The sequence below is a fragment of the Talpa occidentalis genome, unplaced genomic scaffold (genome assembly GCF_014898055.3).
Source record: "Talpa occidentalis isolate TD23 unplaced genomic scaffold, MPIMG_talOcc4v2.1 talOcc4.7, whole genome shotgun sequence".
NCBI lineage: Eukaryota > Metazoa > Chordata > Mammalia > Eulipotyphla > Talpidae > Talpa > Talpa occidentalis.
In genome coordinates, this window is record NW_023605083.1 from 87,130,466 (window position 1) to 87,157,373 (window position 26,908).

Genomic DNA, 26,908 nt, shown 5'->3' on the forward strand with positions numbered 1-26,908 from the left:
CCTCCCAGCTGGGGTCAACTACCCAGGGGCCTTCCCTCACCCCATTCAGCTCCCTGAAAGGGGCCATGTGGGCTCCCCAGGTCTCTGGCCTTGTGCTTAAGCTTCTTCACAGGTCTTCCCAGCCCAGAGAGGAGAGATGGGGAAGACGGCTCAGGGTTCATGGAGAGGGGGCTTTGCCCGGCTCACTGGGAGCTGCTGACCAGTGTTGGCAAAGAATTCTTCCCACTGGGCTTTGCAGAGAGGCTCTGGCTCCCTGTGGCTCCTGTGCTTCTGTCCACACACTGTGGAGTCCTGGGTGTGTCAGGACTACCAGCCTGCCCCTAACCCCACGCTTCTGATAGGCAGGGGCCCAGGCAGCACTTACAGATGTCTGGGAGCAGGGAGGTGCTCCCTTTTCTCCTGCTCCTCCTGCTGACTTCTCTGGGGCCGATAGCAGGGAGTGGGGGACAGGGATATAGATGGTCGCCTAGCTTGTCACGGCAGGCCCCTCCCCAGGAGCCAGCTGTTCCCACTGCCTCTGAGGGTGCCCGGAGTGAAGCTATTCTGGGGTGGGGGCCATGTGCCAGTGGTTGCTGGTCTGACCATGGGGCTGGGGTCCTGGTCCTGGGGGCGGGGAGCAAGGAAGTAGACAGTCTGTGCTTTGTCCAGATCACCTAGGTCTTCCCTCTCTGGGAGGCAGAGTCCAGAGCCTAGTTCCTTATCCAGTTTCCCTGGAAGTGAAAGAGGGGAATCTTCAGGAGAGACCCTCAGATCTCTGGAGTCCTTGAATCTTAGGGCTTGAAATAAAAATACTATTTGAATTCCTTGTACTCCTTAAATCGAGTCACCCAGCCTGAGCTTAGTTACCACCAGTGATGGGGAGCTCATTACAGGATGTCTATTCTTTTGCAATTCAACTCTGATTCTTTAAAACTGATAATTATTCTCATCTGGAATCTCTGTAACTACCATTCCTTGGTCCCTCAACTCCCGCATTCCTAAAAATGGCAAATTCTTCTTTCTTCTAAGACTCCTTCAGACTTTGTAAGGTGGTTCTTATTCTCTGAGTCTTCTCCCCTGATTGGTCTTCTCTGGCCCCGTGGCTTGGGATTTCTCACTGTGTGGACTGGTCTTTGTTGGAAGGGTTTTCCAGGTTTTCTAGGCTGTATCTCAAAGCCTGGCCGGAGCTTTGAGAGGGGTTGGCCCAGACAGCCTCAGGAACCCAGTGGACATGAGCATGGGTAAGGGGAGGTCCTGGGCTTCAACCTCCTTATGTATTGGTCAGGACACTCACACCCCAAGGGGAATGTTCCTGGCTTGAGATGACACAGCACAAAGTTGGTGGGTGCAGGATCAGGACACGAGAGGTTGGCTGTCATGTTGGTGTTGCCAGCACCTGCTCTTTTCCTGTGTCTCTACCAAGTCCTCACCTTCACTGCTATCTGACTTAGGATCTTGTCTCTTTCTGAAGACAGACCTGATGTCTGTAGGGATCTGGCAGGGCTGAATAGAAGCAGGAGCATGGGCCCGGGGCAGACTGAGTATATCAGCACTCTGCAGGAATGCTGTTGGCCTCTCCAGCTCCTCCGCTTTATAAGAGAGGCTGGAGATCTGGAGCTTTAGGCAAAATCTTGACAGGAATTTAAAAAACAAACTATGTGGCGTATTCTGTAGACCAGATTCAGCTCGCAGGTCATCAGCGTGTCCCCCTACTTAGGGGTGCCATTCTTTCCAAGCCTCAGCTCCTGGCTCCCAGGGGTGCATGCCCTAGTCCCTCTCTCCAGGTCACCCCTTCCCCACCTTCAGCTGCTGACTGCTTACTTCAGGCTGTATCTCCACACTGGACTCACTTTCAATTAACCTTTTCTGTCTTTGAAATCCAGTTCTTTCTCTGTCACTGGGTTGTGAAGGCCCTGAGTCGTGGGGGTTGGGTCCTCTCTCAGCTCAGGCCTATTAGCTTCTGCCCAGATGGCTCCAATTAACCTCCTCCTCGGGCCTCTGCCAGCCTTGACTAATTTGTCACCCCCACAGCCGTCTCTGGCTCTGCCTTTCCTGCTCTGAGGAGGCCTTGGTTCTTAGGGTGAAGGGCAGACATTGTGCTGGTTCCAGATTTTTCCCTGGACTGCAGTGTGGGAAGGTCCCCACCCCCTGCCAGTTGCATTTAATCACCAGTGACTCCTCTCTCTGGCCTTAGTACCCACTGTTTTTGGTCTGATTCTTCCCCTTGCCACCAAAGCAATGGTTCTCAAACTATTCTGCCCTTTGATATCACCTGGGAGTCTAAAAAATTCTGATGCACCCAATTCCAGACTTGGAAACCAGAATGTTGGGGTGGGACCTAGCATCAGTGCTTTTAAAAGACCCATCCAATGTGCAGCAAAATTTGGGAACCCCTGTTCAAGGGGTGAACAACCGTGCAGATTGTCAATGGTTCAGGTTGGGCTGGATGTTAAAGTGGACTCCAGGTGGGTGCGTCACTCTTAACCAGGGTGTCTGTTGCAATCTGAGGCTGGATAATTTGTTGTGGGGGCTGGCGTGTGCATTGTAGGATGTAGAACACATCTCTAGTGTCTGCCCACACAAGATGCCAGCTACCTACCCCTCAATAGTGACAATCAATTCTGCAGACAAGGCTGAGTTTCTGGGGCAGGGATATAAATGCTTCCTCACCCCATTGAGAACCCATTCTAAGACCAGCCAGGCTCACCTAATAGCATGTGCAGAAGGAGAGGCTACCAATCATAGAACTCCATCTTAGCAGTTAATTTGTGGACTTCAGAGTCAAGCAGTCTCTGTTTCCATCCTGTCTCCCCAGCTGGGTGACCTTGGGCAAGTTGTGTAAACTCTCTGTGCCTCTGTACATTTCTAGGTTTCTTCCCCCCATTTATAACCACTTTCTTATAACCTGTTGGCCTTTAGCTTCAGCCAGATGGTGTGGCTTGCTGTTTTTGGGCATTTGGCCTTGATGTCTTTACTCATGCTGCCCACCCCCAGTATCCTCTGGCCACCCTTCTGGGACCAGCTGAGGAGCTGCTTCCTCTGCAAAGACCCCTTCCCCCAATGAGAACAGAGTACTTTGTTCTCATTGGAGCAGATTGAGCCTCAAGGGTCACAGCTCCTCCTGCTCTATGGAGCTCTGCTGATTTCTGCCAGTCTCTCTCTCTCCTTGAGGTCTGTGGGAGCCTCTTGAGGACCTAATCCAGTTCTGACATTGCTTATTGACGAGGTGAGGTGGCCCACCCCTCCCTGCTTGGGACTGAGCTGTGAACCAGCAGTGTCATCTCTCACCCCACACCCAGCTCATTGTGAGAGGGTGGAGTGGGCGGAAATCCGTGCCTGGTAGGCCACAAAGCCACATAACTGACTTTTGGAGCCCTGCCCTGGTGTTTGTGTGTGTGTGTGTGTGTGTGTGTGTGTGTGGTAATCATCACCACTTTCTTGGTTGCCTTGCGCTGGTAGATGCCATCTGGAATTGAGGAGCTTTGGGCTACAATTTCCCAGGACCATTTCTGGGCCCAGGCACAGGACTGGAAGGGACTACCCCTGTCCCAACCTTGCCATGCCCTGCCCAACCCTGTTAGCCTACTCAACCTTGGCTGGGCCAGTGGTTGTCCACAATGGCTGCAGTGCAGACCCACCTGGGACTCTGCTTCGTCAGGCTGGGTGGGCCCCGGAAACCTGTGTGTAATCAGGGTGTGTGTAATCACCACTAGGGGTGCTTCTGATACAGCTGTGTTTGCAGCTGTTTGGGAAACAATGACGTTTAAAACTCTTTCCCCAAAATACAGATTCAGTGGTTAGGTTTCTGTGCTCTGAGTGACCTCGGGCAAGTTACACAACCTTTCTGTGCCTTATTACTTAGTGATTACAATAGGTACTATTGTGAAGTTGGATGGATAAATAGTTCAGGTGAAGCATAATGTGTAGTCAGCACGTGGTAAATGTTACCTGTTTTGATATTTCTGACACTAGTAATGCCAGTCCTGAGCTGTGTGGGCAAGGTGCCCATGTGGCATGCTGGTGTGCATGCAAGGAACCCATGTGGGCAGACTGGAATGATGGGCACCCAGACGTAGGCCGGCGACTGAGGACTGTGGTGAGCAGCTGGAGGCGGCACTGCAGGCACACCATGCACACACGGTCACGCGACACGCGTGTCAGGAGGGCAGATGTGTGTGCATATGAGGCCCAGATGCCTGGAGCTTTATTTTTTTTCATACTCTGACATTATTCAGAGTTAGCAGCACCTGGGCTGAGTTCTGGGAACCCAAGGTGCCCCTTGTTTCCATAGCAACGACAATGCAGTAAAAATAGGAGAGGGGAGAGATGGGAAAGGCCAGCAGCCAGGCACGCCTGCCTGTTGCAGGCCTGATCCACATCCTTCCATGTTGAGACTCCTGCTTGCCTTTTGTAATAACGACCAGGTGAACTTCTGAGTACTGATGACCCAAGAATGACAGTTGTAAAAATTCTGTTGTATTTTCATCAAACCTTTGATTTTCGTTGGGGTGGAATATTCATAACATTAAAGCTTACCAAGTCACCTTTTTTTAAAAAAAGATTCGTTTATTTATGCATACAAGAACTGGGGTGTAGGCCAGAGGTGTGGGGGGTGAGAGGATTCACTAGAGACAGAGTGGGGAGCAGAACATGTGGATCCACTGAAATACACTGCTGAGGGGAGTAGCAGGCGAGGCAGGAGAGGTCTGCTGCACCATGTGTGTAGCTCTCTGCTGGGGATCAAACTAATGCTGCAGAGGCTGCGGGTAGCTTCACAGTGCTGTGCTTAGCCCATTGCGCCACCAGGGAGGCCCAAAGTTACCATTTTTGAGAGTACCATTAGTAGCATTAAGTTTATTGAGGTCATGTCGCACCCCAATCACCACTACCCATTGGGAGAACATTTTCATTATCCCAGAATGAAACTGTGCCCAGTAAACACCAATTCCCATTCCCCCGCTCCTCCCCACCCATGAGAACCACCTGTCTAGGAACTTCTGTCGAGGAAACTGACTGCAGAAGTAGAATGATATGGTCATTGTCCTTTAGTGTCTGACTTATTTCACTTAAGGTAATGTTTTCAGGGTCCACCCCTGTTGTGGTGGATGTCGGAATTGCTTTCCTTTTAAACATTGAACCCTGGCATTGCATGGGTACACCATGTTTCCATTCATCCACTCATGGGCACTGGGGCTGCTTCCGCTTCTTCGTCACTGTGAAGAATGTGGCTATGAACATGAGTGTTTGTGTCCCTGCTTTCGTTTTTTTTCCTTTTAGTTATATACCCAGAAGCAGAATTGCTGGATCATATGGTAATTCTATATTTAACTTTTGGGGCTCTTTTTATTTATTTATTTTTTAATATTTTATATAATTCTTACATCATTTTTCATTTTTGCACAATGTATGCATTTTCATTTTGGTTATATTCCCCATACAATTTCACCCCCCCCCCTTATTTTGACCCTAATCCTTCCTCTCCTCGCCCCCCCACCCCCCTGTAGTGTGTCTCTGGTTTATAGTTGCTTTTTGATTTTGATTTTTACTTTGTACTAATTAGTCTTTTTCCTGGTCCCTTATTTAGGTTTTCTCAATTCCTGCTATGAGTGAGACCATCTGGTATTTTTCTTTTCCTTTCTGACTTATTTTGCTGAGCATGATCCCTTCTAACTCCATCCATGTTGCTGCAAACTGCATGTGTTTATCTTTTTTGATTGTTGAGTAATATTCCATTGTGTATATGTATTTTTGGGCTCTTTTTAAAATAAAAGAGTGAAAACATCATGAAGTTAGGTTTCTGTAATCTCTCCTCCTTGGCCCCAGTATTGTCTCCTGTGTTCATAGAGGTGAGCACTCTCAGGAATTCGGAGTGTCTTTTCTCAGTCCCCACTTTAATTACTTTCACATCCACAGATAGGTTTCCAGAAACACACTGGAGTCTGTGTGTGTATACAAATCCACAAGCATGGCTGCCTTTGAGAATTTGTTCAAGTCACACAGTATCTCTGCTATATCTGCTGAGCTACAGGGCCTGCCTCTGACATCACCTGTGAGATCTTGGGCAGGTTACTTAATTTTTCTGTGCCTCAGTTTAGTTATCTGTAAAATGGGAGCAATAGTAAACCTAAAACCTTCTTGTAGGGTTAGTTTTGGGATTATGTGAATTTATGCATACCAAGTGCTTAGAACAGTGTGGGGCTGGAGGATGTAGTGGATGCATTGAGACCATTATAATTCTGTATTTGTGCCCCTCTCCAGTGGATTTAATCCTTTGCATGGATTTTGCAATCTATTCTGAGTATCATAAATCTAGTTCCTTCTTTTTAATTGCCAACTAGTATTTATTTGTACAAACCACATTTTTTTGTTTCCTCCATTGTATATCATGTTGATGGAAACTTAGGTTGTTTCCATTTTCTGATATTCACACAATGCTGCTGTTGAGTGTCTCCTTGCATGACCTCTGGCTTTTGCCTCAAAAATAGTGGGGGCTCTGGAGGCTGGGTTGTTGGGGTACAGTCCTATCAGTGGAGCCAGATTGCTCTCAAGAGAGGTTTTACCCTTTACACTTCTGCCAGGGCCATATGCCTCTTCTCTCAGTGTCCTCTTCCCTATATCCTCACTGATGTTTAATATTTACATTGATTTGACTCACTGGAGCACATTTTATTTTCCTTTTTAATATACAAACATGAATGTAGTCCTGAATAAGCAAAGGAAACCCCTCCCTGTCTCTGAGTTTCTCTCCACAGGCCCTGCATGTACCTTTTCTGTTCTCCTTTTCCTTGCCTTCTTGCACAAGCGTTTCCTTATATTGGCACGATCTTTTTTTTTTCCCTTTTAAAAATAGCAATTTTTCTCCCTGATTATAAAAATAGTACATGCTCACTGTAGAAGGTTTAGAAAATATGTACCAATATTGAAGTGAAAAAAGATAAAGCCCTGTGATCTACCACCCCAAATGCTATCATTTTGATGTATTTATTTAGTTTTTTAGCTTCCTTTTAAAATTTATTATATAATGACATTTTCAGCACCATTAACTATTCTTTAAATACATGATTTAAGATGTTACATACCATCCTATCTTTATAATGTCCCATAATTTATTTAACCATTGCTTTATTTTTAGATATTAAGATTGTTTTCAATATTTAACCATTGCTGCAGTAATAATAGTAATTTGCATATAAGTATTGTTATATGCAGTAGTTATTTGCATATAAATAGTGCTGCAAAAACCTCCTTGAATACAAATCTTTGTATGCATCTTTGATTATTATTTGGCTAGCACTAATGTGATAAGTTTTCACAGGTTAAGAAATAATGTTTTCAGGAAATATTCTCAATGTGTTATTGGAATGTTCATGTTTTTCTTGATTTATTAGCACTCTCTTTTATGTTTGAAAAAGTCCTTTCAGGGCCTCCCTGGTGGCGCAGCAGTTGAGCGCTGGGTTGCGAAGCTGCCCGCAGCCTCTGCAGCGCCGGTTCGATCCCCACATGGCACACAGACCTCTCCTGCTGCCCGCTGCTCCCCTCAGCAGTGTACTTCATCACTCTGCCTGTTCTACTCTCCGCTCTGGCTCTGGTGAATTCTCTCACCCTCCTGTGCCTCTGACTGTACCCAGTGCTTGTATAAATAAATAAATAAATCTTTAAAAAAAAAAAAGAAAGAAAAAGTCCTTTCTGAAAGTTGATGGTTCCCTATTTTATTTTTTTAAGTTTTATTTCCTTTTACGTTTAACTCTTGAACCAATGTGGAGTTCATTTTGGGGTAAAATGAGAGATGAAATTATAATTCCCTCCCAGGTAATCAGTCAGTTGTTTCAGCACTATATTTTAAATTTCCATTTCCACTACTAAATATTACACATCCAAAGATATATGTCTGGGTATCTGTTTGATTCTATTGACCTATCTGTTGAATCTTGTACAGATCCGTAGGTGAACAAGAGCAAGCTTTGCTCAGATAATGCATAAGGTTGAGCATAATAATTCAGGTCTAAAGGGTGGGGACTGGGTTGTGGTGGTGGGCCTTGAAAGTCAGCCTTCAGAGTGTGTGTTTAATTTGCTGAGCCACAGGAAGCTGGTTAGAGGTTTTGGGTAGAGAAACAGAGCGACTCCACCAGAGCTGCATAGGGGAGGTCACTGCAGCTGCTCGGGGAGGTTGTCACTGGCTTAAGGCCACACAGCTGGCTATGTGGAACAGAACCAGGTTTATTTGTCTCCAAATCCAGGCTTGTATCTCTAGTAAGGAGGCACAGAATTGGCCTGAGTAGCTCTTCAGCCACCACGGATCCCAGCTCTTCCAGGATTGGGGTGTGCAGCATCATTGAAGAATGGGGTACTGACTGGGACCCATAAGTATTTCCAGGGACCTTGTTCCTCATGTCTTTTAGTAGCAGTTGTTCATTGCTTCCAACTGTCTTCTCTGAATTCATTTTGTGCTCATTTGCCCTAGGAGAGGACTGGTTGGTCAGTCAGTTATTATCTGATTGGTCAGGGCTCTTGAAGTGTCCAGAATCCAGGTAAAAGGGGTACATGAAAAGGGGATGTGTTGGTTCTTGTAACTGGGCATTACTTTATCTTGTAACAGGGCATTACTTTATCTGATTTGGAGCACAGCTGGATCCCAGGGTTCAGTCTTCCAGACAAGTGCTGTCTAATATTAGATTGCACGTGTGGAGATTTACATTTGAATTAATTAATATTAAGTACTATTAAAAATTCAACTCCTCATTCCACTAGCCACATTTCAAGTGGCTACTATATCAGACAGCACAGATACAGGACATTTCCACTCACAGTGTGGTTGAGCATGAAGGCCCGATTCCCCTGAAGACCTTCCAAGAGCGACAGCAGCCCAGAGATTCTACCCAGTCTGTGACCTGGCACAGTGCTGTGCTGGGCGGTCTCCTGGGCCCAGGCCAGTGTGTCTGAGTTGCGCAGATCTAGTGCCACTAGGTGGCGCGGAACAGGCCGACTGGAGCAGCAATCTGGCATTCCCTAATAACTGCAACAAAAATAGCTGCCGGTTCCGGTTCCCCGGCTCTGACTCTCGTGCCCTCTTCCAGCTTCAAAACCGTCTGTAAAGTGGCTCCTGCTGTTCTTCCCATTTTAAAATAGAAGAAACCAAGTTCCAGGTGTTTAAGTGACCCTCCCCCGCCACACAGCTGGCATTTGAAATAGAGCTGGATTCAACTCTGTGGGCTTTGTCATTCTCTTCTCTTGAGCGCACAGGCCCAGAGGCCAGCCCGGTGATGGTGCTGGGACACGCAGGTGTGGGCATGGGAGGATGGTGCCCTACAGGGACAGACACATGCTGATTAGCTCCCGCTGGGGTCCACGGGGGACTGAGCCTTGCTGTTTCCCAGTGAGGCATGGGCATGTAGAAAATCTCTGGGTAATGTGTCAAACACTGTAAAGAGGAGTGGTATGGCCAGGTTCAGGGTATTTAAGTATTATGGGCAAGAAGCGTGGGTGTGGGGTGTCTTCCTGACACCTGATCTCTGCCACTTTCTGTTTATACTTGGACCCAGGACGTGCAGGTGCTGTTGGGGATTCTTGTCAGCAGGAGCTGGACTCTCTCCCTCTCTCCCTTGGGACCTTGCTAGTTCCCTGTCATGTGCGTCTGGGAGAGGCCACATAAAACCCCTTTGTCCTATGTGGTTTTGGCCTCTAACCCTAGGACCTCAGCTCCTTGAATAACATGTGCCCCAGGCTTTGTCAGTATTCCCCCAGAAAGATCTGCATGGCTGGATCCCCAAATGGTGTGGGTTCAGGCATTAATGTCTGAGAAAGAAAAAACTGTTAGGATTCTAATTTAGTTAAAAAATCATTTGCACCCATATCTTTTTCTTGGTGCCTCACAATCCATTCTAGTGTACCACAAGCACAGAGTAGGTCACTGCTGTGGCGGGGCCATGAGCAAACAGCACGGTGAGGCCTGCGCCCCACACACTCCCCTCTAGGTTGGCTGTGGAAACTCTGCTCAGGCTCCTCCAGTCAAGTCAGAAGAGGCAGCCATGTTCCCGACTGAACATGTAACAAATATAGCAGCTGGAGAGAGTGTAGAAACAACACGGGAGCAATTCCTCATTAAACAGAGTTCAGACACAACAAAATTGAATAGGAAGTAATGTATACTGGTTTCAAATTCTCTCTTTTTTTAAACTTTTATTTTTTTAAAGATTTATTTTTTATTTATACAATAGTTGGGGTACAGGCCAGAGGCACAGGGAGGGTGAGAGGATTCACCAGAGACAGAGTAGGGAACAGAAAAGGCAGACAGAGGGAAAACACTGCTGAGGGGAGCAGTGGGCGAGGCAGGAGAGGTCTACTGCGCCATGTGGGAATCTCTCTGGCTGCCTGGGAATCAAACCCGCACTGCAGAGGCTGCGGACAGCTTCACAGCGCTGCACTCAACCCGCTGCGCCACCGGGGAGGCCTTGGTTTCAAATTCTTTTGAGTGAACAAAGTATGGAGGCTTAGCTAGAGAAGAGGAAGAGCAGGTAGGTAGTAACCTCACCCATTAGTGAGATTACTTTGAAAAATCCCTAAATCTCTCTGAGCTTCTCTTCTTCATCTGTGGTCATTCTGAAGAGAACACCTGGAATCTTTGAGGATTGCCTCTGGATAGTGTCTAATGTCACCTAAAAACTTTCGTCCCTCTTGCCTTTACGCACAGGCTGATCACTAGCATTTCTCTCACTTGTGAAGACAGGGTCATTTTCGTTCAGTTTGGAGAGGACATGGAGGGAAGAGAAGGGGAGAAACTTCGCTGAAATAACTGGGTCACAATTGGAATAATGAAAGCAAGAACACAGGATGCTCAGGCTTTGACTGAACTGTGAATTACACCGAGGTCTGATGCGGCAGAAGTAAAGGTGTTATTTAATGACTTCATTGGGTACCTACCTTGTGCCGGGCACTGTTGTAGGTGGCTCTGCCACCCATTGGTGAGGTTACTTTGAAAAAAACCATGAACCACTCTGAGCTTCTCTTTCTTCATCTGGAAAGTGAAGATGATGAGAGTCTCTACCTCATAGGGCTGTTTGCAGATTAGATGATCTCATACATGAAAAACACTTAGCTTATGGCTGTAGTTGTTATTGAAGACACTGAGCACGGTTAGGTGATTCAAGGCCTGCAGTGCCCAAGGAGCCCCCTGTCTTCTCGGGGATTCAGGCTTGTTCTTGGTGGTGGGCACCAGATGGGAGCACTGACAGTTCTGGCTTGTGCCAGCAGGTGGCACTGTTAATCCAGTACAACCTCACTCTGTGGTCAGGCAGGCAGTTAGGAGGCCCATGCTTAGAACTCAGGATTTAAGTGGGACTATGCCTCCTGCTTTTTGGGGAGATGCGGGTGTGGCACGTGGGAACCCTGGCCAGGCCCTGAAGAGCAGGTGACGAGCTCCTGACTGCTGTGCTCCCTTTGCTGTGTCCTGTTTGTGGGGTTGCTTTGCTCATCTCCTCTCCAGTGGAGACTGTTCTGTCCCCATTTCTGGGTATCTGTGTCTTTTTCCTCTCTCTGCTTCTCATCTTGCTCTCTCTCAGTCTCTGTCCCCCACTTCCTCTTCCCCTCCCATTTCTTTCAGGTGCAGCTGGTTCCTGTCTCAAAGATGAATTACTTGATTTCTGATGTAGTTCAGGTGGAGGACGTGGAGACTGTCAGGATCAGGAAGATACTGTTTCTTATCTCTGTGCCCACCCTCCGTCCTGTGGCTTCAGTTGTCCATGAAAGGCTGGGGCTCAGGCAGTGACCCATCAGCAGAGAATGTTGCTTGGGACCTCTCGCTCCAGGACCCTTGGGGCCCACCTCCCAGTGCCATGCCTGGCTCCCTTCTCGCACCCCTGACAAGCAGTCCTGGCTTTATGTCGCCCCTCCTAGTGGGAACCAGGGCATGAACTGAGGAGGGAGAACTGAACAGAAAGCAGATGGCATAAGACAGCAAAAGAGCTCAGTTAGGGAATGTTATGAAAGGGCCATTTTATTTTTTTAAAGATTTATTTATTTATGCATACAAGAGCTGGGGTACATGCCAGAGATGTGGGGGGCTAAAGGATTCACCAGAGACAGAGTGGGGAGCAGAACAGACAGATTGACTGAAGTATGCTGCTGAGGGGAAGCAGCGGGTGAGGCAGGAGAGGTCTGCTTCGCCATGTGGGTTTCTCCCTGGCCGGCTGGGAATAGAACTCATGCTCTAGAGGCTGCGGATTGCTTCATAGTGCGGTGCTTAACCCCTTGAGCCACCAGGGAGGCCTGAAAGGGCTATTTTAGTGGACAAAGTAAAGGTGTTTATCCTAGCCCACATTTAGGACATGGCCTGTGTGCTAGTGGAGACTGAACTGGCTTCAGCCTGCTGTTGACCTCTTGGCTGTCATCGATCATGGTGAAGGCTGTTGGGTGAGCAGAGTGTTTAAGAGCTTGGACTCTTTTTTTTTATTTTTTACATCATTGTTCATTTTTAAACAATATTTGCTTCCCGCCCCTCCCTCAGGTGTAGTCCCCATAGAGTTTCCTTCACCAATGCACCCGTGCACCATCACCTCAATCCCCTATGCTCCTTCCTCCCTCCCTCTCTCTGATCCCTCTCCCTCCTCCTCCCCTGTAGGATGTCTCTGGTTTATAATTGTCTGTTTTTTTTGTTGTGTTTTGTATTATTATTATTTTTTTTACACTGATATCTTATTTGGTTTTCCTATATTCCTGCTATAAGTGAAATCATCCGCTATTTTTCTTTTTCCTTCTGACTTATTTCACTGAGCATAATTCCTTCTAAGAGCTTGGACTCTTAGAGTTTCCTGTCAGGTGGGAAATCTCTGTGCCTTACCAGGGGGAATTTACTTAACCTTTCTGTCCCTTGGCTTCTACATATGCAGTATGGGGGCAAAGCAGTAATTTCTTGTAGATTGTCATGAGGGTTAAGTGTTGAGTCAGCATATGTAAAGTGGTACAGACTCATGGTATATACAATGAAATTGCTTGCTATAATAATAATATATTATTTATTAATATGTTTAAACTTATATTATCAATTAATTGATGCTAATATAATAACAGCAATAGAATAGTGATGTATTACCAGTATAACACACATATCTTTCTGGTCTGCCTGGAAAACAGACTAAGATGTTTGCTCCAGCAGAACTTACCATCCCACGCTTGTGCATAAATACACACAAAAGTCATTATTTATGTGTACAGGTCTGTGCATTTACATTAACCCAAAGTAAGGAGAACATGAGAAAAGTGAACCAAAAAGCTCTTGTAATTAATCCTTCCTCCATAACACAGAAATTATAAATTTGCGTTCACATGAGCCAGTGACTCTTAACATCTTGGGGTACTCATTGAATTTCAGATTCCTGAGTCAACATGACCTCAATAAAATTTTATACAATTAACACCCCACCCCAACCTTAAAAATAATATTCAAACTCCTGAGCTTTACCCAGGCCCTCTGAACTGGAATTCAGAGGGTGGAGCTGGGGAGGCTGTGTAGGCTGTTTGAGTGTGAGGCCCAAGCTGGAAAGTGCCTTTGGGTTTTACCTGTGTTGTCAGCCAGAGCATCACCTGAAAGTTGGTTACCTGCATTAAATCATCCATGTGAGACCCCCTCATTGCCTATGTGTGGGAGGGAATGTGTGGAGGAGCATCCTCAGAGCATGAATCCACAGACCCCCTCAGCAGCCTTGTCTCCATGGCATAAATAAATAAACTGATCTCCTCTTAGTGGGCATTAGTATACTTCAAATTCCCCACTGTCGCAAATACTACTGGAGCAATGGCCCTGGTGCATGTGGTTTCTTACATGTGCAGAATTTATTTCCTTAGGATATATTCCGAAGAATGGCCCAAAGCTAAGCGTTTCTATGAAGCTATCTAAACTATTGTGGTTATTGTGACTGGTGTTATTTATTCACTTATAATTCATTTTCAATAGTAGGTGTATTTACATATATTTGGTTCAAAAACCAAAATGATATAGTATATATGCAAAAGTGAATATGGTGAGATTTGCCTTTCTTCCAATCCACCCTGTCACCTCCTTCTAAAATCCATTTATGAGATTTTAATTTTCAGTAAAAAAAATCAGAACAGTAAAGTGTCCTGTGCCAGCTGTTCCAGTCAGTCCCTCCCTTCCCTCCCAGAGTAGCCACTGCGCAGAATTTGGTACCTATCTTTCTGAATATTTAAAATACATTCTTACGTACATCTTCAGTGACCATAGATGTCCATATATGTTCCTTCTAACCACTGCATATTATCTATATAGCTTCCAAATATCTCCTACTTACCTATCTCCTCTCTAAATGGTTGTTTCATATATATATATATATATATATATATATATATATATATATTCCTTTTAACTCCCTCTGATTTGTCTCTGTGCATATGTGCAAGTGTTTCTCTAAGTAAATCTTAGAGGGGATGTTTCCAGGTGATAGGGTAGGTGACTTTATTTTAACAATGCTGCTAAATTGCTCTCTGGTTTCTGCACCTACCACCACTAGGCACGCATATTTTGCCGGTCTGTTGGGGCAGTACCTCATCTCTATGTTGTGATTTCAGTTTTCTGATTTCTCACCCTCTGAGTTTCTCCAGCTGTGCTTTGCCTGCCACACCCTCTTCCCAACTGGGCCAGGACTCCAAAAGTCAGTGCACTATTGCTCTCTGAAGTTCCCACACCACCTGGGATCTTTGTAGAAACAGATTTTTGCTGAGAACATCCTCAACCTCTCCCTAGGAATCCAGAGTTGAATGGACCAAGGAGGTGGCCAGCAAACTGACTGTGAGGCTGAATGCACTGATTTCCCCAGCCAAGTTCAGAGCTGACCTTGGCTTTTCATCTTCATAGTTATTAAGACACAGGTTCTGCCTCGAGGGTCCCTTGGGGAAGCCACGGCTTGGAACCCAAATGCATTTCCTTTGCTGACTGAACAGAGAGGCCAGTTCTCAGGGACTTGTCCAGGGGGTGTGTTGTCTCCCGATCTCAAGCCCAAGGTCAAGTTCTAGGGACTAGGTTCCCTGAGAAGGCCAGAACTGACCAATTGGGTAGGAAGGGACTTGCCCGAGGAAATAAAAATCAAAATCCTTGGAGACAGTTTCTGTCTCCTGCACCCACCTCTTAAGGAAGAGCTTTAAGATAAAAAGGATCATCTCATCTAGGCATCTGCTTTCAGTTTTTAACCCCTTCACTATACTGCTCCACCCATTGAAGTGGAGCAGACAGCAGCTTGCGGGTATGTATAGAAGCTTTCACCCTCATTTTATAGCTAAGAAAACAGAAAAGCAAGTATGAATAATGAGAGGCAGGTCTGCTCCAGATGCTGGGTTTCTGGTTCTGACCCAGCGCTCTTTGACATCATTATGCATGTGGGTACCCGTGTGGCTGCTGTGCACGGGCGCATATGTATGTGTAGATTTGAGGGCAGGCAGGTCTAGACAAAGGTGATAGGTTTTTTCAGCCTTTTGTTTTGAAAATTACCAACCTATGCAAAATGACACTAGTACAATGAGCACCTGCATTCGGCCAGGTTCGCCATTTAGTACATGTGCCATGGCTGTCCTCTGTGTAATGATGGTAAAATAGAACAAGTGCGTTGCAGATCATGACACTTCATACCTACATATCAGATGTCAATGGGAGTCTCGCGGAAACAAGGTCATTTTCTGACATAACTATAAGACTGTTATCACATATGAGAAAATTAATATTAGCTTAATGCTGTAACAATCTATATCCCATATCCAAATGTGTCCCACATTTAAATATAGACTGTATATTAGCTTATATTATTGGCATATTATCAATGGTTATTCATTGTACTTGGTTGTCACATCTTTAAATATATAATAGGAGACCTGGCAAAGTTGTTTTATAAATTGTCCTACATTTTGGATTTGTCTGAGTGTGCCTTCCCCCCCCACCCCGCCCCAACATTTTCCTTGAATAGTCCTTGATTTCACTGAAGAAGGATAAAAAGAGTGACCTACATTCTGGCAGTAAAGGGGAAGGGAGAGATTCCTGTATGATCAGTGGGGGCAGATTTGTGCCACCCCTGCCTTGTTCTTGGGTAGAGTCAAGAGGACAGCCTACAGATGCTCCCCAAGTCAGGCACTCATTGGGTGGGGTGGTGCAGCTGGGTATTTGGTGTTGTGGAAGCAGCTTCAGGGGCTCCTCCTGGGACAGCTTCTCTATGGCTGCCTTTGGGAGGGGCTGCCAAGATGAAGGAATGATGTGATTGTTGTTTGTCCGAAGCTGTTAGTTTGCCCCCCTCAGGTGTTTCCTTCTCCATTGCATGCAGATGCTCTATGTTAATTAACCAGGTTTCTAGTAGTAGAAATCTAACTCAAGGGCAGCTTAAGAAGAAAAACAAAGTACGATAAAGGATAAAGGAAGAACAAAATCCAAGAGAACTCTTTTCTTTTCTCAAAGTTTTTTTATTATTTGTACAAGAGCTGAGGTACAGGACAGAGGCTTGGGAGGGTGAGAGGATTCACCCTGTGGGACAGAGCAGGGAGCAGAACAGGCAGACGGACGAGAGGAACTGCTGAGGGGAGCAGCGGACGAGACAGGAGAGGTCTGCTGCACCATGTGGATTTCTCCCTTGCCGGCCGGGAATCGAACCTGCACTGTAGAGGCTGCGGACAGCTTCACAGCACTGTGTTCAACCTGCTGCACCATTGGGGAGGCCCTCCAAGAGAACTCTTATAATTGATACATTTAAAAAATGGCTTCAGGACTGGCTGGAGCCAAGTGAGTCAGAAAATATCAGGCAATCCGATTCCCCCTGTCTCTTGACTCTGCTTTCCTCTGCGTTTACTTCATTCACAGGCAACTCTCCTTTCCTAAGACACCTACCAACTTTGGAAACCTGAGGAGATAGCAAGCTCCCTCTTTCTCTGCTGCTGGCAAAAATGCAGGTGTTCACTCTTAAAACTGACTAGGTTTATGTGCTTACCCCTGAAACAATGGTGCCTGGGTGTACAGAGGGGAAGTCAAGGTCTGGCAACCAGAAGAGAATGAGCAGGCAAGAAAACTGACCTGCTTCATCTCATGACTGGCTTGTGAGTCTCTGGCTTAGTCATCTAATCTCCAGGAGTCTCCAGCTCTCTGCATTTGCATCTGTGGGTCAGCTCTAGTCATCTGGCTTCCTCCAGAAGCCTGGGAGGTATTAGCACCTTCACATTTGTAGATGAGGGGAGGGAGCTGTCCAGCTTTCAGCTGGTCAGGGTCACACTGAACAAGCCCATTCTGACGGGGGAATCACGTTTGTGTAATTGGTAGGGATTCCAAGGCCACCTGCCCTTGGAAGTGAAACCAGTTGTATTCCTTTATTTTTCAAAAAATGCTTTAAAAAACTCCACTAGGGTTAGCAGGAAAGACAGTATTTATGAAGGCACCCCCTTCCCTGAGAGGTGGCTTTTAGGTGCTCTCAAAGAGACCTTGGAGTTTGAGCTGCTGCTTTGAAGTTCCTGCCAGACTCACCTTGCTGGGCCAACTTGGGTTGGGGCTTTTATGGCAGACACCCTTTTAGACACCCTCTCTCAGTTTTTTGTACCTGTGAGGGGGTGGAGGGTGACCTGCCCTCACCTATTCTCCCGCCTCCCACTGCCTCGTGGTCCTGGCCCGCTGAGGCAGTTGCTGTTCCAGGCTCTCTAGAAAAGGCAGGACCCTTGCTTTCCTGCATCGTGAAGAGAGCAGCTCTCAAGACCCACACGGGGCCACATGAAGGTCATGGCTGTCCTTGCCTGGAGTTGATCTTAGAACACACTCCCCCACAAACCCCTGCCATGCCAAATTTGATGGATGGTGCTCACAAAGCTGGCTCCCGGGCCCAACTCCCCATAACCTTGAAACTGCTCTAATGTGTTAAGAAGAAGGAAATACTTGGCAAATGTTGGGCCTTTAGTTATTAACTGGGACCCAGCATATGTGACCATTCACTCAATCCTGATCCTGCTTCTTGACTGAAGGAGAAATGGCTGGAAGCAGATTGGATCCGGAGGGGGAAAGGATTTTGGGGTGGGAGGAGGTGGTGGGAATTAAATGGGCTTTTCCTGAGGATAAAGGGGAGTTGCTCACTAAAAGAGAGCTTAGATTATAATAGGAGTGATGCAGGCCAGACAGCTGGTAAACTTTCCTGATGGAAGGGACCCAGAAAGCAGGTCTGGCAGAAAGCTTGAGAATTACAGACAGCTGCTCAGCGGGAGGCTCAGAGTTGGGGAGTCTGTGTCAACACAGAAGATAAGCCTGATGTTTGTCTTTATGGCTGAAAGGACTTAATTTCAAGATAGGAAAGAACAGTAACACATCAACAAGTTCATTGTGGGCATAGCAGAAAGGTTTTGATTGCCCCGCCAGTATGGGCTGTTTCCTCTAGAAAAGAGCACTGGACCCAGAGGGTTTTTTTTTTTTATTTCATCGTTGTTCACTTTTGTACAATATTTGATTTCTCCCTTCAGGTGTAGTTCCCATAATTCTCCCACCACATCACCCGTAAACTGTCACCATAGCCCCTTGTGCTCTTCCCTTCCCTGTTTTGACCCTTCTCGCTCCCATTTCCCTGTTGTATGCCTCAAACCTACAGTTTTCCTGCAAGGTTTGACTTTTTCCTGACCCTTTGTTTGGTTTCCCTATATTCCTCCTGGAGTGAAACCATTCACTATTTTTCGTTTTCCTTCTGACTTATTTCACTGAGCAAATCCTGCCCAGCTCCATCCATGTTGCTGCAAGTGGCATGAGTTTATCTTTTTTGATTGCTGAGTAGTATTCTATTGTGTATATGTACCACATCTTCTTGATTCTCCGGTCATCTGTTTTTGGACATTTACGTTGTTTCCATATCTTAGCTATTGTAAATAGTGCTGCAATAGGAGCGCTAAACATGGTGCTGAACATGGGAGAGCAGGTTTCCTTTGATATGAATGTTTTTGTGTCCTTTGGCTACCCAAAGGACATGCCTAGAAGTGGAATCACTGGGTCCCATGGAAGCTCCATTTTCAGTAGTTTGAGGAACTTCCACACAGCTTTCCATAGTGACTGGACCAGTTTGCATTCCCACAGCAGTATAAGAGGGTTCCTTTTCTTCCGCATCCTCACCAGCATTTGCTGTTGCCAGTTTTTTTTTAAGATGGGCCATTCTCACTGGAGTGAAGTGGTGGACTTGTAGTTCTTTAGGGACTCATAGAAACAAGAGATAAATTTAAAAAAGAGAAAGAATTTATTTAGAATCAAATAGACAGGGTTCCATCCTGTGAAGTTTCTGGTCTACCAGGTTGGTGAGCTATCTGCTATTTGCAATCCATGTGGTGATTCTTTTTTAAAGATTTATTTCATTTATTTATGCATATGAGAACTGGGGTATAGGCCAGAGGTGTGGAGGGTAAGAGGGTTCACCAGAGATAGAGTGGGGAACAGAACAGGTGGATCTACTGAAGTACACTGCTGAGGGGAGCAGTGGGCCAGGCAGGAGAGGTCTGCTGCACCATGTGGGTTGCTCCCTGGCTGGCCGGGGATCAAACTTGTGCTGCAGGGGCTGGTGATAGCTTCATAGTGCTGAGACTTAATCCCTAGCGCCACCAGGGAGGCCTAGCCACTTGATCTTCATGTTGTTAAATCAAAGATGATATCACTGCTCCTACCCTGTCTGGTCCTGGCTTGCACACTCTGCTTGGTACCCCATTCCTGGAAGTGCACACACACATACACACACACACACAAACTGCATACACACCCCATATCACACATGCATATACCATAAACATCACACATGCAACCCCCCCATTCCACCACACCCTCCACACCACACCAACACATACTCATATACCACTCATTCCACTCCCCACACCAGACACATATACCACTCTCATACCACACCCACCCGCACATACATACACACCATACACAAACACACACACTCATACACTCACAGGGCAGTGTGCAGGGGATGCAAATGCTTTGCACTGGCCACCTGGATCCTGGATGGACAGTGGGAATCTTTGTGGAAGCAAATACTTGCCCATTCATACACAGCAGCACCTCTGTCTTTCTAAAAATTCTTGCTTACAGCAAATGTCTATAGGGAGGAAAGAAAAAAGGGGGCCAAAGAAAGTCTAAAGTTAGAGTTGGAATCACCCTCAGATGCTCACTCTAATTTTTGTCAAGCTTGGTTATTGGGGTTCCTGGAGAGTCATTATGAGCAAGGGAGGAAGGCCACCCAGAGAAAGCCAGATGCTTTCAAGTGCACTCTCATTTCAGAGTTGTGACAAGATCCATCTTCTTAAATTATTTGCAAAACCAATACATAGTCATTGTAAGTTTGTAAGTAGAAGAAAAATACAAAGACAACAATAAAAATCATCATAATTCCAGAGAGAATCACCATTAACCTTTTCCCCCAGTATGAACTTTTTTTTACTTTTTATTATGGAAAATGTCAAGCATTAACAAAGTAAATAGAATAGTATAATGAACGCCCCCGACCTGATCAACCTTCTGCTTTTCTTGTTTCATCTAAACCTCCTCCCACTCCATACTGTCATTCTATTTTTATTGCTATTATTATTAATTTTAGGTCTTTTAGGAGGTAAAATTTACATAACATTGAAATGCACAAATATCAATTATACATTTGGAACAATTGGACCCTACCATGCTATCTTCATATAGAACATTTTCATCTGTCCAGAAAGTTTCTTACCCCCAGAGGCAACCAAGTTCTAATTTTTTGCATTTTAGCTAGATTGCCTGTTTTGGAACTTTGTATCAATGGAATTATACAGTATTTTTTTTTGTATCTGGCTTCTTTCATTCAGCATGTTTTTGAAATACACCTATGTTGGAGAACTTATAAGTATTTTTTTCCCTTTTATTGCTGAATGGTATTCCAGGGTGTTGCTCTACCATAGTCGCCTCGCTTGAGTAAGGCTGGTAGGAACATTTTCATGCAAGTCTGTGCAGACCAGATCTGCTCATTAATCCTTGTGATAATCCTAGGAGGATGGCACTTTTGGTTATTCCCACTATAGATGACTAAACTGAGGCCCAGAAAGGTTAAATTTCTAGCCCAAGGTAAAAGCTGGAGATGGGATTTAAAATTTTTTTAAATTTAGTTTTGTTTATTTTTGCATAGAAGAACTGGGGTGTAGGCCAGAGGGGTTTTTTTGGGGGTGTGTGTGAGAGGATTCACCAGAGACAGAGTGGGCAGCAGAACAGGTGGATCTACTGAAATACACTGCTGAGGGGGGCAGCAGGTGAGACAGGAGAGGTCTGCTGTGCCATGTGGGTTATATCCCTGGCAGGGGGATTGAACCCAGGCCCTAGCACCCTAGCAGTGATAGCACTGGGTTGGCCTGGAGATGGGATTTTGACCTGGGCTTGCCTGACTGCAGGCTCTGAACCTTCACTGTAATATCTGTACTGCAGCTGACTGAAGTCATTAACTATAGGGACAAACGAGTCTTCTCCTCAATGTCCTGTTAGTCATAACTGAGTTCTAGCTCATTATAGTCGTTGGTATGGATAATAATGGATGAGTCACCAAGAAAGGTTACATTAAACCTTTCTTTATAAAGAACAAAAATATGTAAGACATTTTAGAGGAATTTCTAGCCAATACAATAAAAGCAAACAAGCAAACAAAAAAGTTTTGCTTCTTGAAGCTCTTTCTGGAAATCTCACTTAGGGTAGTACGTCATCTCTTGCGGAAGCCAGGCACAGAAGGCATTACTGGGTATATAAAATCGTATATAAATAATACATGTATAAGAAACCACTTGTTCTCTGTAGAGTCAAACAGAGTAGGTTTTTGGAGAGTCTGCTGGTTCTTGCTTGGAAAGTTGTTGCTAAGCAATGTTGCTAATATTATGGAAAGACAGTCTCCCTCCTCACTTTTCCACTCAGCCTCAGAAACCCTAGAATTGGAAGTGGTTTCAGTGTGGCGGCAGCTGGGGTGGTTTGGGAAGCAGTGAGGTGGGGACCTGGGTGTGAGGGGGTGGCCTGGGTTGCCCACAGGCCGTTGGCTTCATCGGCTCCTGCTTCTCAACAGGGATTCCTGGGCTGCCTCCATGGAAAATTCACCTCTTCATCTTCATCAGAAATTTCACAAACAGAAGAATCCTTTTGAATGTTTCTACTGTGGGAAAAATTATAGTCATACCACTTAGATTCATGAATTCAGCATTCCGTAAATGAACCAAAAATATGTTAAGTACCTTCCACCCAAGAAGCAGATGAAGTACTCCCCTCTTTTTCCTCCCCCACCCCACCTTGTAACCTCTGAACAGGAAATCAGCAAAGTTCTGGTTGACATCAGGCATGGCAGGCTCCTGGTATCAAATGATGTGCTGCCCAGTGGATGCCTGCCACTGAGTGGGATCTGTGGGTTTCCTTGGGCATGGTTTCCTTTCCCCGGATTTCGGAAATGCCACACAAGTCACTGAGACTCATTTCCAAAACCTGAGCCAGTTTCTCTTCTGATCCTCCGTTTGGGATGATGTGTGTGGCTGAGCTGCAGTTCTGAGGCTTGTCTTTGAGGCCTCCAGCCCAGCCAGGGTATGGCCTGCTTCTGTTTCTGAAGGACTGGGGTGGTGGGGGTAGACCCCCTTTGTGGGCTGGCTGATGGTAGGCTCTGAAAGGGGAGGTGAGGAGCTAGGAGGAGAGCCAGTGGTTGGCAAAGACCCCTCCAGCATCTCTCTCCACTTGCAAAGTAGGAACTGCTTCCCAGCCTTAAATGACCTGCTCAATCTCTGCCCTTCCCGCCTCCCCTCTCCCCTCGGTTCCTTTCTCCCATTCTGAGCTCACGTGGTGGTATCCCAGAGACGCAATTATAATGCTCATCAGCAGGGGGCGCTGGTGTACTTGCCAAGAATGAACGTCAGGCGGGCGCCTCGCGTGCACAGGTGGGAGTGCGGCCGAAGTGAGGCGTGACAGGGGGGCTTCTGAATGAATTTTCTGAGCTGGTGTTTGGGTGTGCCCCCGAAGGCACACGAGAGTAGGGGTGCTGGCTTGTCCTGAGTAGGTCTAAAGTTGCATATTTAATAGTTTGCAGTCGCTCCATAGGTTGTGTCCTCCGTGGGAGCATTAAGGATTCACACTCCTGCGCAAAGGGAGGGGCGCGGCATAAGAAACTCCTCAGAGCTCTGGTTTTCCTCGAGCGCCATCCTCCTGCCTCCATAGGCCCTCGCGCCCCACATCTATCCCTTAGCGGAGAAAGGTTGCAGACTTTTTGCCGAGCAGTGAGGGCGCTGGAGTCGGGGCGGGAGGGGCGGGTGGGGCGGGGCGAGGAGGGAGACAAGCTCTGGGCTCCCCCTGAGACCTGGGCGCTGGCGGCGGGTCTGATTCCCGGTTTCACACGGATGTCTCCCAGGCACAAAAGGCTCTTTTCTTCAGGGCCAAGCATGCGTGTCTGTCTGTCTCACCCCACTGGCCCCTTAGGAAAGGCTGTGCAGCTGTCTGCCCTCTGTTCATGATTAACTTCCCTATCCCCCCCTCCCCCACTCAGACACCTCCAGGCTTGGGGGTCCCCCCAGACCTCTACTGGGGCAGAGACGGAGGCTGGCAGCTGCCTGGCACTTTGTTCTCAGGGACTGTGGCCTGGGAGTGGGGGACTGAAACCTGCCTTTGTGGTCCCGTGTGTGAGGACATGACGGGAGTAAGCTGCTGGGTGGGTCCTGGGGAGAACCCTTCTCAGGCTGGTGTGGTCCTCTCTCAACTCCTTCACCTTGGGAACTAACTGTGTCAGGCCTTCCCTGTCCACCCCTAAGTGCCCCAAAGATGCGGCCTAGGAAGACCTCTGAGTCATGAATGTGAAAATTGCTCCCTTTTAATTCTCTTTCAAGTTTTATGATTTCTACTAGGACAGTGTTTTGTTTGGTGCCAGTGTGTGACTAACATCTAACACCTATTTCTCTCTTAAGTAAGGTGCTTTAGGCTCAGTGCTTTGTCAGGCTACAAAATTGAGCTAGAATTAATAAATTTGTATTTGTTTTCATGGTAGGAATGACAAGTGATAATGGCTTTTCATTTAGGGTGGTAGTGATGTTTTCTTTTAAAAGTAATTAAGATGTGAGTTGATTTAATTAAAGCAAAAATAATAAATAAGTGGTATAATGTTAAGAAAAACATGTGAAGGTGGTGTGCAAATAGCTTCATTTTGGGGGGCAGTGGCTGGGTCCCATTGCACAAAGCAGTCGGGAATGGGATTGTATTGAGGCTTCATGTGCCTTAGGCCTGTTGGCTCTGAACAAGGACTGTCTTCCATTTCTCTCTTACCTAGCGTGCAAAGCTGGACCCATCCTAAGTGTTTAGTAAATGGTGGTGGAATGGGCAAGTCTTGTGTAGATGGCCATTACATTCTTTGCCAGGATGGATGTTTTGGTGTTTTGCTGAGGGGTGCGGGCAGCGGGAAGGGTTCCCCCACTCCCAGGAAACTTAGAACCTTGTGAATCTGATGAGGTCATGGTCTTTTGGGGACATCCTTGTGTTTTTAACCATATTGGGGCTGGAAACATCTTGGTGGAAGAGGAGCTGAGAGGGCCTGGAACTCCAGAAGGAGAACAAGCTCCCTGGTTAGTGACAAGAATTTCCCCTTCCATCCCGATGACCTGTTGCTCACTGATGTACTTGATCCGAAGACACCTGCAAGGGTGCTTGGGGGTGGGCAGGAACTAGCCGTATTAGCTGGCCTGGGAGAGAGCTGGGAGGAGGTCATGCCTTGCACTGAGCTGCGTATTTTGCCTGTGGGTGGATAAAACACACTCCATGCTGGGCTAGACCGTCACCCTCCCTGTCCTGTGGCTGAAGTAGTCCAACAGCTCACCTGTCTGTTCTGTGTCCCGCCAGAGGTAGGAGATGTCCTGGACTGGTGTATGGGATTCTGCCCTCTTCACAACGGGGAATCCTCACTCCCCATTCTTTCTCCAGACCCATCCTGGGGTCACTGCTGGTGTAGTTTTTGCAGCACTTAGCTGCATCCCAGGGGTGGGGCATGGGTACTTGCTCTTTGGCTATAAATAGATGTTTGTAGCCTTATCTATGATCCCCTACTACCCAGGCAGGCTCGGAGGGACCCAGACCATTGCTAATGGATGCTTCATAAATAAACCAAGCACATTTTTGGCACCACCCTGGTGCTCCAGCCTAACTCCAGTGCTGGCAAGGAGCTGTGCCCACTGGAGAGGCGGGGTTAAGGCTCCGGCCCTTGAATTCATTTGGGTCTCCTGTCACCTCTCCAGCAAGGTTCCCTTCCCTGCCTGGGTTTTCTGTGCTTGCTGGAACACTAGAGTGTATAAAAGCCTGGGCAAATTGCCTGGGCATCTTTGGCCCCAACAGGGCTGTTTCCAAAATGGACTAATTGGCTTGTTTTAATTCCCACCAGCCCTCTGCCCCTGTCCCGTCCCTAGGGTGAGGGAAGGAGAGGCAGCGAAGTCTGTAGTCACTGGGGTGGGGGTCGAGGGGTGAGGATTGATGAGAGTGCTGCCAAGCTCAGGCTGCCAAAGGAAGTTAGAGGGGCGTCAGTGTACCTCGCAGTCTGTTGCGGGGGCCAGGTCAGAGCTCCTTCCCCAGGAGTCGCTGTGACCTTCTGTTTTCCTGAAGTGGAGACGAAGCTTGCAAGCGGTGTGCAGCAGGAGCGGAAGAGCTGACGCGGGGTGTGTGCGGGCCCCCAGCGCTGGGGCGATCGGTGCCGGTGGGTGGGGGCGACCGGCCCGCGTCTCCCTGGCAACCCGGGAAGCGAGGCGGGGAGGGTGTGCGTGTGTGTTGTTGATCCTCTACCCTGCGTTGTGTCACATTCCCAGGGCTGGGAAAACGAATGTTACCCGGGGGCCTGACCCTGGCCCAGTAGGAGTCGGAGTCGTAGTAGGCGCCTCCACCTGGGCAGGACAGACCTGTCGGGGTGCGGGGGAGAGGCGGGAGGTGGCGTCTAGCGGAGTGGCAGCCCCGGGGAGCATCCGCTCGGGCAGGGCGGGGCGTCGGGCGCTGGGCTCGGGGTGTCCCCTCTACCCGCCGGCAGTCCGGCCCTGGGGCGCTGGAGGCGAGCGTCGGTGCCCCGGCTCGAAAGCAGTTTCACTGGGACTGAGGACGCGCGCTTCCTCTCGCTGCTTGTTTTTCCTCCGTTTTAAAGGCAGTGACAGCATCGGAGAAGTATCCCGGCGGGCCGGGCTAGCAGAGCGCGTCAGCCGCCTTAGCCCGGGGAGGGAGCCCGGGACCCGGCCAGCGGGGGCGGGGAAGGGGAACTGGGGAGCTCGGAGGAGGGGACGGGAGGGAGAGGCCAGACGAGGGCGGGGGCCCGGACGCCAGCCGGAGAGGTGGGGGACGCCCGGGTCGCAGCGCCGGGGGCGATCGCGGGCGCGGAGCCCCGGGAGCTCTGGGCGCGAGCGGGCCGCCTCCCCGAGCTGCCTGCGGGGCCGCCCGAGCCCCGGCAGCCGGACGCCCCCAGCGCGAGCCCGGGAAGGCGGGCCCGGGGCGGGGTCCCGGCGCGGGTGGCGCATCTGAGCTGGAGCCCCGGAGCCGCCCGCCCGGGCCGCGCCCGGAGAGAACCTTAGAAATGCCCGCGCTGGGGGAGCGGGCGCCCGCGGCCGGGCTGGCCCGGAGGAGACGCTGAAGGTCGCCGGGAAGTGCGCGCCCAGTCACCTGACCCCCGGGGCGCACCTAGGCGGGGCGGGGCCCATGCGCGGCGGGCGGCCCGGGGCCGGAGCGCGGGCGTTGGGTCCTGGAGCGGGCGCCGCGGAGCGCGCAGAGCCGGGCGGGCGGGGGCGCGCGGCGGGCGGGCGAAGGCGCGGCGGGGCCCCGCGGGCGGACTCGCCATGTCCCAGCCGGCCGAGAGGATGCATTGCCGAAAGGCGGGGATCCGCGCGGCGGTGGTGCTCATCGGACTCCTGCACAAATCCCGCAAACAGAGTAAAGAGAAAAGGTAAAGCT

General features: G+C 48.1%; 1 protein-coding gene and 1 pseudogene across 9 annotated transcripts in view; one reads left to right on the forward strand and one right to left on the reverse strand.

Moving 5' to 3' along the window:
* LOC119231471 (heterogeneous nuclear ribonucleoprotein A3-like) overlaps positions 1–26,478 on the reverse strand; it is a 30,213-nt pseudogene extending 3,735 nt beyond the window's left edge.
* RAP1GAP2 (RAP1 GTPase activating protein 2) overlaps positions 1–26,908 on the forward strand; it is a 229,818-nt gene that overhangs the window by 71,846 nt on the left and 131,064 nt on the right. Inside the window, exon 1 of one of the 9 annotated variants that reach the window (XM_054688560.1) lies at positions 22,870–22,890. The exons of 6 other annotated variants lie outside the window; for them this stretch is intronic. Coding sequence is in view for 2 of the 3 variants with exons in the window: in XM_037491396.2 (XP_037347293.2) it covers positions 26,794–26,900 (107 nt within the window). In the remaining variant the exon portion in view is untranslated. Of the gene's footprint in view, positions 1–22,869; positions 22,891–26,465; positions 26,901–26,908 lie in introns of those variants that run through there. 2 more of the 9 variants (XM_037491396.2, XM_054688555.1) reach the window with 2 other exon arrangements.